Source organism: Microtus oregoni, unplaced genomic scaffold, assembly GCF_018167655.1.
Source record: "Microtus oregoni isolate MIOR12 unplaced genomic scaffold, Mior012 000023F_ref0000262, whole genome shotgun sequence".
Taxonomy (NCBI): Eukaryota; Metazoa; Chordata; class Mammalia; order Rodentia; family Cricetidae; genus Microtus; species Microtus oregoni.
In genome coordinates, this window is record NW_024543082.1 from 33,598,811 (window position 1) to 33,612,904 (window position 14,094).

Here is a 14,094-nt window from a genome sequence, read left to right on the forward strand (position 1 = left end):
TTTCAGGGAGCTGCGGTCCCACCCGCAGCTTCTTACTCTGCAGCATGCCAGCAGTTTTCTCTCCAAAGTTAACGACTGCACCAGCGACAGGGCCCACACCACCTCTAAGCACAAGTTTCAAAGTGAAGATAGAGAGAAGGTTGTAAAGACAAACAAAACGCAAACCTATATTACTCTTAAAATGATGGTCTTAGAAATACCGACCATGTTTTTGGTTTTCCATAGCAAAGAGCCTCCGTGGTCTATAACTCCACATAGGCATAGGGCAAGAGCGTCCTCACCAAAGTCTCAAAATCAAATCATTTTTACCCAAGGAAGCACGACCAAATCAGTTCAACCCCGCTGGGTATTTTGATAGAGAAGTGAGGGGCTGCGTGCAACTGAATTTAAACCCCCAAAGAATCCAGCCGCTGGCGTATTTCAGGCCATGAACACCCCCCCTCTCTCTGTGTGTGCTGCTTTCTCCACCCTCCCCGCAACATGGAAACAGAGCCTAGCCTTGGGCCAGTCTCTCCCACCAGGAGTGGAGTGCTGGATCCAGAGGGAACACCCTTACCTGCTAACAGGAAGCCCACTCTGGGCTCTCTTAGATGGTCTGGTGGAATCCACAGCAGTGGCGGCTCCGGGGCTGGCTGGTAGAAACGGGGTACCCTCTGCAGGGTCTACCCCATATTTCAAAGCGCCTCCAGATGCTGAGCCAGACTGCCCAGGAGGGCTCAGGCTGAGCCACTCCCAGTTACCCTGAGCTGCCCTCCCCACCCTGCGTACCTCCCTTATCAGTTAGGTAGAAAGTGGGGGGACTTTAGACGTGACCTGCTGCCCTGCCGCCTTTCCACTCAAGGGTTTGTGAGCAGCACAGTGGTGAAGTGGGCTTCTGGTTCTGTTGCAAGGCTCCCTCGTGTTCTCTCTCACTTGCCTCCACAACAACGCTGCAGGGACACGAGTTCTCAATGGGCCCTTTACGGAGACAACAGAGACAACGTGGCCGAAGACCTGGAAGCCTTCGCAAAAATGGAAAGTATTCCTCAAGCGACCGGACTTCTCCAGTTTGCGGCCCGACCCTTCCTTCTCTTTCCTGTGGTCTCCACACTGCTGGACTACAGGCCCACCAGTTACTAGCATTAGCTGGACAGCTGGCCTGTCCCTCATTGGCCTCCCTTTCCCCAGCTAGGAAGGGGGTCCTCTGAGGTATTACACCTTACTTCATTTCTAAAGATCCTGTTAGTGCCCGCGACTGCCCTGGCCAAGTCTCATGAGAGGCACAGTCTAGATTGGCATCAGTGCTGTAGTCCTTAGCAGATCGGGGTTCCCCCAAAGGAGGCTAAATGGATTACAGGGAGAACTGCCTTGGGAGAAGGGAGTAATTCAGTCTGTATAACAGAGGTACTTCAAAAGACAAGACCCTGCTTTTTGTGAGAGACCCGGGGCTTCCTAACTGCTGAGCCGAAGAGGTATCACCCAGAGGGTGAGGGTGCGGGCCAGCTCCTTAGACCCTAGGCTGCCGTTTCTCTAACAGCATTTTTTCCACAGTATTGCAGGAGATGGGTGGTGGGGTTGGGGCATTTCCCTTTCCTCACCTTGGCCCCACAATTTCAGAGCCACTTCCAAAAATTTCTAGAGCCAAATGACTCCAGACTGACCCCTTACGGGAGTACCACCCTTTCAAAGTCACCGATGCAACAGTTGCTCAGGGCAGCACCCACAGACCACCCACTCCTGCAGGGACTCAGGACCCAGCCAAGTGCTTTCTCGTGCCTACCAAACAAGATCTTGCTTAAATGGCCTCTGTACCGTCCACACAACACTGTCTGGGATTTGGTAGTCTATGCTGGCCAGCTCCCAAACAAGAATAACTTACAGTTAGTTAGTCCTGTTCATCCGGGCCTCCCCCTGGTTTGTTCGAATTCATTGATAAAAGGCCATTTACTCTTTTGATGATTTCTTTGTAATTTTTAAAAACAAGTAGGGCTGGTCAAGGCAGGAGGCCCGAGTTCCACACCTATTTTGTAGCATGCGGATATGAAGGCTGATCGCAGAACACCAGATAACTCTCTTCTCGAGAGGGAAGGAGGCTAAGGAAAAGCTGCCGTTATAAAACTCAGTTCGATTTTTTCCCCATCTTTTCACCGAAGCTTCAGGCAGCAGGGAAATCACCTCTACTTCTCGGGCCAAAGGGCTCACGATTGGCCGTAATGACTAGCGATCCCAGACTAACAGCTTCCCGCACAAAGGGAGAAATCCTGAAGAACGTTCCTTGGGCCCAGCTGAGTAGGTTTTTAGGACAGTCGGGTTCGGGAGCAAAAGCTCTCAAAGCCTGGCTGGGAGGAAAGGGACAGCCACCCTCTGGCCACCCCGGCTCCCGGGTACTCCGAGTCCGCGGCACTTACTGCAGGGCCCCCGCGGCGAGGACTCGAAGCTGCACCCGCGGACAAGACCGCAGAGCTCCACCACTGTAGTGGAGGAAAATTCAACTAAGACTCAGACAAAGGAAATAGCAGATTTGCGGGTGGCAGCCGCAAAGACGGCTTACCGATTTCGGGTACAGTGCCCGGCAGTAAACATTACTAATGGGGAAGTCCTGTGGCCGAGGGACACCTGTCGCCACCGGGGCGAAGGCCTTTCCGAGCCAGTCTTCCTTCCCGGGCACTGGCTCGCCAAGAGGCCTGCTCCGCACTGCCAGTCCCGGAGCCCAGAAGTCCTGGAGGCAACAGGCCTCAGAGCCAGCGCTTTCCGACAGCATCGGAATCCCTCGGCAGACCTGAGACCTGCTTCTCTGTGGTGTCTGATCCAGCCCCCTGTCACCCTTGGGTGCCCGCTGTAGAGGTCCCATCTAGTAGGCCGCAATTTCCTACAACCGGAGACGACAGGCGAGAGCTCGGCCCAGGGACCACTGCTCACTGTAGTACTTCTAAATCCTAAAATGTTACACTCAGGCCCGCCCGCGGCTTTTGAAATAATCCCTTTTTCTTTCTGGCTGTGTTCTGGCTCATCCAATCTCTTGTCTTCTATTCATATCATCGTTTCACAGAGCAAAGGGAGGCGAATTGGAAGAGTGATCCCAAGAGGCTCGGATCTGAAGGCCCCGCTGCTACCCACAAATGCTCCGCAGTGTTGGCCTGGGATGCCTGCGCCTTTCTGTGCATCCAACCGCTTGTGGAAAGGAGAGAAGAGATGGGAAAAAAACCGAAAACAAAACCAAACAAAAAACCCAAAGCAGAGGCGAAAAAGAAGTAGGGAAAGGGGAAAAGGAAATAAAATTATACTGGACAGAGAGAAAGAGAAAGGGAGAAAGACCAAGTTGAACTGGTATTGGAAGGAAGAACAGAAAGGGAAGAAGGTGAGAAGAGGGAGACCGGGAAAGGAAGGAAAAAGAACAACCCAAATGAACTAGCGTGCCCATGCCAGCTTGGCAATCACCAACCCAGGGGTAACGCTTGATTTTTTTCCCCACTCTGCCCGGAACTAAGAGGTGATTGGATCGCCTGGCCGGGCGCAGCCACGTCCCTCCGGGCCCTCTTCGAAACTTCAAGCGCGTCCTCTCCGAGACACGGCCATAGTAGCTGCGGCTCGTGGGCTTCTCCTGCAGCCACACCGCAGCCTCCTTTTTGCGCGCACCCGCACCTCCCCCCCATATCGCGTCCCCGGACGCCCACCTGCAGCCTCACCTTCCGGGAAGACTGCGCGCATCTTCAGGTAGCTGGTGGTGAGTCGGATGATGGACGCTTTGTCCAGCTGCGAGGTGATGGCTGACGGCAGCGGGAGCAACTTGGCCAGCTCATAAAACTCGCCATTTTCCTTCTCCCTCCTGGTTTTGGCTGCATTTTTGGACTTCTCCTTCATCGCGCCTCGGCTCTGGGCATATTAGCCCTCGCCGCGCTCCAGGACCGCGGAGTCCGGCTCCGGCTGCGGCAGCCGGGATGGGGATGGGGACGCCAGGGGTCAGGTGAGTCCGAGGGTATAGGACTCCCGCAGGTGCGAGAGACCGGCGTGGAGGACGGAGTGGCTCCTGCACAGTCGCCAGTACTAAGTCTGTCGCAAACCAGCTGCGCAGCCCCGCTCTCGGCTGAGTCAAGGGAACGGACTGTCCCGTATGGACCTGAGTCCTGCTTTCTGCTCGCTCTTTCTCCTCTTCTCCAGCCTTTGTGTCTGTCTCGATCTTCCTGGGGATGTAGTGTGCGGGTGAGCTGTCGGCGATCCTGTTTAGTCCTTAAAGGAGGGCTTGCACCCGCTGCGGCGAAAGCCCTCGGAATGCAAAGGCAGCATCGGCGGCGGCGGCGGCCGCAGCGGAGCCATGGGGCGGGAGCGGGGCCGAGCGAGGTGGCAGCGGCCCGGGCCAATACTGAGCTTGCGGCGCTCTCCTATCCTTCCCGGCGACTCCGGGTGTCTGGAGCCCGGGCGTCCGGAGCCCGCGATCTGTGGCCAGACGCAGCTGCTCCGCGGTCCACGTGCGACCGAGCTGCGTTTGTTTATGGCGGACCCGCCTTCGGGCGGAGCACTGGGCCGCGCTGTGCAGCCTTGGGGAGGGGGGGTCAGGGGGAGGGGCCGCAGCGGGGGTGTTGAATCTCGCCTCCGACCCCGCTGCGGCCAGGAGTCGCCTGCGCGCCACCGCGTCGCCGACTCCAAGGACTGCCCGTGAGAAATCCGCGCGCTCCCGTGCTGGGAGTAAGTCGGGGAGAGCGCACAAGGTGAGCTTCCGTGCCTACCCGCTCGGGAGGATGAGTGGCAGGACCTAGGCTCAAAGATGGGAGGCCGGGTGCGGCGAAGGAGGAAGAAGGGAGGGAGGGGTTCAGTGGCTTCCACGGTGGCTCCAGGCAGGTCACCCGCGGGAGCGGCCCAGAAGAGGCGGCGCGAACAGCTGGCCAAGTGCCCCGCAGGGAGGACCAATCCTGCAGCTGGTCCCACACTCGCACCTTCCTTGGGTCACAGGCCTAAAGGGGGTCGCCCGAGGGGAAAAATATCACACACACACACACACACACACACACACACACACACCACTCATCCACATGCACCATGCACCGAAGTGACCTTTCCGCCCTTTCTCTTCTAGAAACACCCGGGCAAAAAAAGACTTGCGCCTTCCCGAGAGGAGTGAGAGGCCATGGGCGCACAGGAAGGGCAGGAGGGCACGTGGGAGAGCTGAGCCTTAGGGCCAAGCCTCATCCAGGGCGCTGGCGGGAACAGGGCCCAATTGCTCTGATTCTGGTGACCAAGGGGGTGGCGGGAATGTGGGCAATCGGCTTTGGGTTAGGACTTTAGGCTGTATGTAGCAGAGCCAGGGTCACCCTGGGACTCTGATGCGACCCACGGAGATGGAGCAGAGGCATTTGGAGAAAGGAGACTCGGTCGCAAGCATTCTCCCACCCGGCCACCCTACATTAAATAATCCTGCCCCGATTCCCGGGCTAGTGAGGCCAGGATAGGTGAAGACGCTGCAGTCGCATCGCCGTCGCGCACGCAGGGCGTTGGCGGTCGTGAGAACCCCCACTCCTCTTAGGAGCCTCAGCCTTCCCACACGGATCAGATGCCAACTTCCCAGGCGTCCGGGATCCCATACAGACGCGGTCAGGTCTCAGGGCAGTTCCTTTTGTGGCCGTGTTCCCCCCCTGGTTCTCTTGGTGGCTGTTGAGTTGTGAGCTGCAGTGATTCTGACCTTGGGAACCTGGTGCCTGACCCGGGTATTTCGATTCCTAGCGTCACCGCTACATTCCTCTCCATCTAGCCCTCTGTCCAGTCTGAGAGGAGCTTGCAGACCGACCGGCTCCTGGTACCTGCAGACTTCCCTCATCCGCGCCAGGAGAGCTGAGCTCTGGCCCTCTGTGCCTGCAGCAGATGCTTCTGGCCTTTTCCTGGGACCCTCTTTGAGAACCCGAAGTTCGAAGGCCTTCTAGGCGTGAACTAGGCCACAGTAGACTGTTATGGGCTTCACGTTGTGCTCCTTGGTGCCCTGCTAAAAAAAAAGCAACGCAGCGGGTGGCGCAAAGTCGCGCCAGGCGGGAGCTCAAAGGACCTCGCGCTTTGTGCGCTTTGCTTTTGCGGATTCGGAGCTGCGAGAGATTTTCTGGGTCCTGCAGTAAGGTGCACGTGTAAGGCATGGGCAGCTTGCCAGTGGCGCGAGTACCCAGTGTCCAAACCTGCATCCTCGTCGGGAGTCCCGTGTGGCATTGTGCCTTTGGCTGTCCCGGATTTCGCTGGGAAGGGGCTCCGGGCGAGCAGGACTGCGGACCTAACCTGTGGTCGCTTCGCCGGCCTTCCCTGAGAGCGCTCCTGCACCTCTGCAGCTACCAGAAGGGTCTAATGTTTCTCCCACACCCCAGGATTCCCGACCCTCAATTATAAACTCCGGAGAATTCTTCCCGGCTTGGAAGGGATTATCCAGATCATAGAAACATGGTTAAGTGGAGGTGGGAGAAACCCGGCAAGTAATAAGAACCGAAACGTCTCAAACGAATTTCCCAGTTTTTAACAGGAACGCGCATTTGAACTCTTGCGACTGGGTTTTCACAGTGGCAGCCGCTTTCAGCATCTGCAAGATAGTTTCGGGTCTCAGGTTTTGGGGGTGGCAATCGCGTTTAAAGTGGGCATGATGTAGGTAGCTCTAGGTCCAGAGGCTGACTCAGCGGACATCCAAACACCACTGCAGGGCTATGGAACTAGGGTCCCCAGCGCCAACCATCATAAGAACAAGTGTTTGGGCAGAGATCTCATCTGGAAAGGAGTGTAATGTCTCTGTGGGATAATGAAGAACCCCGGCCTCTAGTTGGGGCCCCAGCTAGAGCTTTCCCGAGGGAGTTAGAGTCTTTCTCTCTCTTTCTCTCTCTCTCTCTCTCTCTCTCTCTCTCTCTCTGTCTCTGTCTCTCTGTCTCTCTCTGTCTCTCTCTCTCTCTCTCTCTCTCTCTCTCTCTCAATCTCTCTCTCTCTCTCCACTTGATGTTTTGAACCCCTCTCTGTACTGACCCTGGAACTCCTTATTTCTAGACCTCCGGGCTAGTGAGCCCCAGCCTGCGTGTTTGTCTCCACCTCACAGTGCGGACATTATAGATCTCCTGTTCCCTCACCACTTTTTACGTGGTTCCTGGGGATCCAAGGTCCTTATGTTTAGTAATAAGCCCTTTACTTACTGAGCCTGAGCACCAGGCCCTGAACAAGTTTAATTTGGAGCTGACCATAGTTTAGTACAGTCACTACTCATCCCTGACTTTTGGGCTGAAGTTGGCGGCAGATCAGATTTCAAGCGTCTTCCTGCTATACACGCAGGCAATTGAGTGGCATATACTGCAACAAAGATCGGTCGAAGTTACCTCTTCTCCACACGGGGACTTATTGATGCCCCCCCCCCAAAATGGTGTAGAATGATCAGAAGAGTGTCAGCACCAGCCTTGGGGCCCTAAGACAGAAGCAGAAATGCAGAGACCCTGGAATCCCAGGTCCCACTCTTCACCCACTGACTGGAAGGAGCCTGCAGATTGTGAAGAAGTGGTCTGCAGACCCCCCCCCCCGCTGACCGCCTGCTGGCCAGGCACCCGCACCCCCAATCTGCTGGATCAGAAGCACAGCTCTTAGAAATTTTCCATTAGGAAACTAATCTGGATGAAATGTGGGCCCTAAGAAAAAGGGGGGCAGGCTACCCCACATCTGTTTGGATTTTCCGCTTCAGATGCCTGCAACTGTTCTTGCCAGCCTGCGTGCCCCATGCCTACCTGAGGCCCATCCCCGGCAGAAACCAGCTTTGGGGTGAGATCAAGGCCTTCACCTTCAAAGATGGGCTCTCGGGGAATTTGGTGCATGCAAGGAGATGGATGATGATTTGGAGTGTGTGTGTTTGTGTGTGTGTGTGTGTGTGTGTAGTAGGAAAACCCTCTTGTCCCCGGCTTTTTCTCCAGCCTCAAAGTGAAATTAAAGACTGTCAACTTCCTGAGCTAACAGAGGAAACAGTCGATCTAGAAGGCTCAGAGATAGGAAACTATTTGATTCTAAGCCACTGTCCACGTAGGCACTAGCTGGATGTGCTTACTCAGCAACCCTCATTTCCACCCAGCTCCACGGGGATGTGACTGTCTCATAACTGGAAGTCTTCCTGGTTTGAGCTATCCCCCCCCAAAAGACACTGCAGTTCCTGCCTTCATTTCTTCCCATATAAGTCCCCTTGGGGTCACTTTTATTCCCAGACAATTACAGTAGTAACAAACACATTGTTAAAAAAAAATTACAGGTAGCCAGAGTAATTTCAGAATAATTTATTTTGGCTGAGTTCAAAACAGTAACACTCTGTTCCTTCCCAACTAGTGTAAATCCCCCCTCCCTCCCTCTCATCTCTCACTGAGAGTTACCTTTGGAGAAAGTGTTTGCTTTAGCTTGGTGTCCGGTGTCTAATTATCTTTCTAGATCCCAGTAATGGGACAGAACCACCTTCCCACACTGGGTCCAGCAGTCACATTTGCAGAGTCCTAGGTTAGAGCCCTAGGAGTAGCCACACCGGCAGTCAGGATACCAGCTCTTGTTTCTGTGAGCTTCTCCCTAGGGCCTGAACACCCGTGGGGGGGGTTGGGGGGCCTCAGGATTCAGAGAAAAACAATTCTCCTTAGACTTGGCAATTCAGGACAACTACTGATTCCAGGATGGTGACTCCCAGGGGTGTCTCAGTTACTGCAGTCTAAAGGCTGGAGAAGGTGCTGCCCTCCTCTGTCCTTCTCTCAAATAGAGGCATTTAGGTGTAGGGATCACCAGAGTTCCTACGGGGGCGGGGGCATATCCCCGGGGGCTGCATGAAGCCGACTTTCTAGCACACGGATCCTTTTAACTTTGTTTGGAGATTAAGGGGAAGCCCCTCACTTACAGGTTCCCTTTTGGTCTTCTAAGACAGACCTTGCTTCCTTCTGGTCTCTGAGAGGGTGCCAACAGCTGAGGGCTTCTACAGGTTCCCCCTGAGGGACGCAAACAAGCAGCGACCTCCTGGCGGCCTAGGCTGCAGGCACACTTAGCTGCCCAGCTTCAAGCTAGCCCCTTCCAGGCAGAGGAAGGGGAAGCCCTGGCCCAAGAGTGACTGTCATAAAGGACTCTTGGGACAGCTTAACGGAAACACCCCCTCAAAAGCCCACCTGCTACCAGGCAAAGCCCTGCTTTCCTCTACAAACGATCCTCAGGGCTTTCAGGGAGGCCGGTGGCGTTTGAAAACCCCTAAGCGGGAGGAGGCTTAGTCGGCTGTGTACTGAAATTCCTCCGTGGTTACATCAATTACACACCGCCTTGAAATCCGAAAACCGATTAGTTCGTTTATAACGTGGCCGAAACAGCCCTTCAAAAAACTCAACCTAAAAAAAAATCTCCTTTAAGAGTTAGAACAAAACCTACCCACCTGAGATACATATTTCTGGACATCAAAGAAAGCATGGATTCGCTGCTTCCCCCTCCTCCAGTGAGGATTTCGTCTAATTAACATACTGTATCAACTTGCAAATTGCCAATGAGGAATTTCTTCCCTATTCTAAACAAATCTGGAATATATGGGCTCCTTAAAAGTTTAGAGAGAAAGTTACAGGACGGCGAGCAGGCAGGATTGGCGTGCCACAGCCAGGCCTGAGCGACGAAAGCGGATCTAAACCCCGGCCGGCCGGGTTTCTCCCAGACTTGCTCAGATTTCCATTTTGTTTTTCTTTCTTTTAAAGGCCAACATGAAAGGTAGGATTTTTAAAGGGTGTGTGTCTAGAGCACCCTCAGTCTTCGTTCGAGAAGGGGTGACGCTCAGCAACTGAGGCCAGAGGGGGCCAAAGTTCTGCATTCCAGGACTAACTAACGAAACCTGGGCGTAGATGTGATCCCCTTGGCCAGGCGCTGAAGCCACCTTAGGGCTTCTGAGCAGCGGGCACACCGGAATACGTCAGGATTGGCTGGAAGGACAGGGGGGAAGGACGGGATCAGGCTTGACCGCCGCAGGAGGGTTCTCAATTCCCTAAGGCGACTCAGCTCTGGGACTCCCACCTTCCGGGCAGGGGGCAAGTCGGTGAGATTTTTCTTTACGTCCTTGGGAGTCTCTGACTTTTTTTTTTCAGCCGGAAAACTTTCGTGTTGATAAACGCAAACCTGGACGGCAGTGGGCTTTCCTGCACCTGGAGGTTTGCTCAGTGCGCGTGACTCTTTCTCCCGCATGGGCGTGGGTCGCTGCCCGAAGTGAGCTGCCTGGGCGCCTCTGGCATCTCCACTCCAAATCCGGGTCGCTCAGGCCCGCTTCGGACTCACCACCCCCATCCGAGTGGGCGCAGAGGGTGAGACCGGTCCGTGGGTGGGAGCCTGTCAGGTAGCAGTCGGAAGCCAGTGGGTTTTGTTGTTTTGTTTGTTTGTTAGCGTCTACGAGACCCCTGCATCGGTCCCCAGCTCCCATGTTCCCTGCCCTAGAGTTCTCGCCCGCCCGAGTTGAAGGATCAATCTTTTGGGATTAGATTCCGGAGTAGCTCTGGGTTAAGAAACAAAATCCAACGCGCTTTGGCCGTCCAAATGGTCTCAATTTTAAATTGGGAAGGAGGGGGAGAGTCACAGAGGGAGGGACAAACGAGAAATATCCTCCTAGTTGCCAGAACAAACACCCTGGAACCGTCCGCGAGGAGTGGAGCAGGTTTTCTTCAAATTAACACCTGTCCTCAATTCAAGAATATTGTCCCCGGAGAAAGCATCGGTTAGCAGACAAATGATTTTCGGTTTGTGGATATTTTTGGTCCCCCAACTCCGATGTCTTCGTTCCCCCCTCATCTTGAGGGCAGCAGCAAACTAATCCTGCTGGCTGCGGGGGTGGCGCTCCTTGCACCCGCCTATGTAGTTTATAGACCTCAGAGTTTTCAGTTTCTCTCCCAAACGAGTTGGAGCCCAGAGGGTTCCCGGGCCTGAGACCCAGGCTGCGGGTGACCTTTTAGGTTAGGTAGAAACGCGCACGCAGTGGAACGGAATCAAGCGGACACCAACTAAACCTTCAAACTTGTTTATTTTTGAAGACTTTCTTTCTGCCAGTGGGCACAGGGAAATGGGTGTACAGGGTGCTAGGAGTGTTTATCGAGAACCCCCAACTTCTCAGTAAATCCCTGCAGATGTGCGGAGGTGGTGGCAAGAGTAAGTGTGCAGGTGCCCATAGCTCTGTACAGTGTCTGGACAAGGCAACAGCCTCAAATACCCTTAAAATAAGCCCTGCAGGCTGGAAAGGTCACATGCGTGCGGACCTGCTTTTATTCCTGGGTTGTGGGGCTCACCATTGTTACCCACACTGAAACAATTTACGGAGAGCTTATTGATGTTTACTTAAAATAACTGACCGGAAGGACATTCCCCCCCACCTCCTTTAAGCCTGAAACCTGGTGTCCCAGTAACAGCTGACTGACTTGTTTATATTTCTGTTTATCCTAATTTATTTATATTTTATTTTATTTTTTTAGGAGCCAGTTCTGACAAAGGAGGGCAGTAGGTCCCAGGAGAGATACACCTACAGAAAGTTCTGGAATTCCAGGGCTAAGGCCACCCTCTGGTCTTTAAGGACACACCCCAGACCCTTGGAAGCTTCTGCCATGCTGGAGAGAGAACCCCGGACTCCTGCAGGCTACACATGGGTTCTGCTGTTGAGCTGTAGCCCCAGCGCACTGGGACTGTTCTTGATGCTGGAGTCAGTCTGGGTTTCTGAAGTAAGACTCTAAGTGGAGACCCGTTCTCACATAAACATTCTCATTTCTGAGCAACGTGGGTTGAGCAAAGGGGCAAGAAGCCGGCCTGCGACCATAACGGGTTGCTTGAACACTCAAAAGATGCTGGGGAGGAAGAAAGGGAAGCATTTAAACACCAGGACAATTCTGAGCCACAAGGAAAGAACGTTAGGAACTGGATACCTGTAGAAGTCTTTTGAGTGTATTTTTCTATGTCAGTCTGCAGCCCACTTCTCAGGATTCCTATGCACGTGTGGGTCTGGAGACAGGTGGTGACGGGGTGAAGATGACTGATGGATCTTTTAGGAGCCTCCCCTCTGAAGCTGGTTTGCTGCGTGGGTCGTGGACGCCGCTTCACTTGAGGTGCTTGACGTGAGGGTTGTCAAGGGAACCCTGGGTAAAATTTCGCAGGAGTGTCTCTGAAAACATTATTCATAATTAAAAAATGATTCATAGAAATCACCAGAAAACTTATAGCCTGCTGTGTTCAGACATGTTTTGGAGCCATGTGGAATAAATAAAACCGTGGTCTGATTGGGTAAGGCTGCTTCCCAGCCTTCCTCTGCCCGTGCCAGCAGGAGCTGATACAGACTCACAGATTTAGGAGCAGCCCGAATGACAGGAGCCAAAAGATTTGCTCTAGGGTTTATTTTATTTTTTTATTTTTTATTTTTTTGAGACAGCCTTGATATGTAGTCCAGACTGGCTTTGGAAGCCTCTCGTTCCTTTTAATTTTCCGAGACAGAGTCTTACGTAGCCCAAGATGGCCCCCAACTTTCCTGCATGCTGGGCCCTTCTGTTTCCACTTAGATCTACAGGTTTTATGCTAGGGACAAACCAGCTTCTTCAGATTGGTGGCAAGAGCGCCTACCCATCAGGTAATCTCTTCTGCCCAAGAGATTTGTTTATCAAGACAAAGTTCTTGAATTCCATTCTTCAAAACGTCCAAGAAGTAGGCATGACTTCAAAAAGGAGTATCTTTAATAATAGCAGTATCTCTGCATAGCCCTGACTGTCCTGGAACTCGCTCTGTAGACCAGGCTAGCTTCAAACTCAGTGATCCCGCCTGCCTCTACCTGGGGTTTAAAGGTGTACATTGCCATTGAGCAAGATGATGATAATGATGATGATGGTGATGATGATGATGATGATTTTAAGCAGAAAGATGTAAACTCCCTCCCAGGGAGTCGGAAGGGACTCATTGAAACACAGGCCCATGCTGCTTCAGGTCAGCAATATGCAACTTTGGAGCCTAAGTAGTGACGTTCCCCACACCAACCCTACTATCACTCCATTTTTCTCTGCAGGAAGAAACAATATACGATCTACTGCTACACAGGCTGCTTCCAGTCCTGCTTATGGCTCTACCTCTTCCCGCTAGGAGTAGGGCAAGCATTGTTTTGTTTTGTTCTCCAAGTCCGGCTTTCTCTGTGCAGCGCTGTCTGTCCTGGAACTCATTCTGTGGACCAGGCTGGCCTTGAACTCACAGAGATCCTCCTGCCTCTGCCTCCACGTGCCAGCCATTCCCATCGGGCTTGGGGCAGACTTTGAACCTTGCAAGTGAACTGTAGCAGTTAATACGCTCAGGGTCAGGCAGGGTCTCATGGCCTTGGGCATCCCTGGAGAGTAACACTGCTAGTGGCTAATGTTCATGTGAAGAACTAGCTATGATAGAGCAGCTAACTTACTGAATAATCTAAACTGAAGCAGTTGCACTTGCTGGGGAAAATGTTCTCGTTATCAACATAAAACAAACCCAGGAGCTGGGAACTCATCAGCTCTTGTCAAAGACCTGAGTTTAGTTCCAGCACTTGCACTGGACAGCTCACAGCCACCTGCAACTCCAGCTCCAGGAGATCTGACGCCCCCTTTTGGACTCCTCAAGCACTGCACTCACGTGCAACCTCCCCATATGTAATTAAAAATAATATCCTTAAAAATATCCTATCGATGCCCTGTGCAGGGTTACCAGGCTGCCATGACTTCTGGCTTGCCAGATGGCTTAGCTGCCTGCTGTGACTTCACCTAAACTGTGAAGGTGACTTAAGCAGATGAAGGACTGCATGTTTGGGGCACAGTGCTGTCCTCAGTGACAGAGTGACACTTGCTTAGAAGAAGCCTACAGGAAAAGGAGCGCGGCCCTGTGGTCACTCACACTGCATGGTCACTTGCGCTATGACTCAGGCAAGAATGGTTCAGCGTTTGCCTGAATCCCAGCCATGAGTTTACAAGACAAAGTGAGTTCTTAGTCTTGGCAGGGACTTTGACTAAAATCTGGCCTGCTTATGCTTACTGCAGACAGAGGACCTGAACAAAGATCATGGCGTTTGGAACATCTCATTCTGCTTATGTGACTTGTGGAAAACATGTATAATGCAAAACAAAACAAAACTTTTTTGCACCAGTATTTGTGAAT

The 14,094-nt window shown here is 53.1% G+C and overlaps 1 protein-coding gene across 1 annotated transcript in view; it reads right to left on the reverse strand.

Annotated features, from left to right (window-relative positions):
* Nucleotides 1-3,840, reverse strand: part of Sim2 (SIM bHLH transcription factor 2) — a 39,737-nt gene extending 35,897 nt beyond the window's left edge. Inside the window, exon 1 of the mRNA XM_041673363.1 lies at nt 3,666-3,840. Coding sequence (XP_041529297.1) covers nt 3,666-3,840 — 175 coding nt within the window. The remainder of the gene's footprint in view (nt 1-3,665) is intronic.
* Between the last annotated feature and the right edge of the window lie 10,254 nt (nt 3,841-14,094).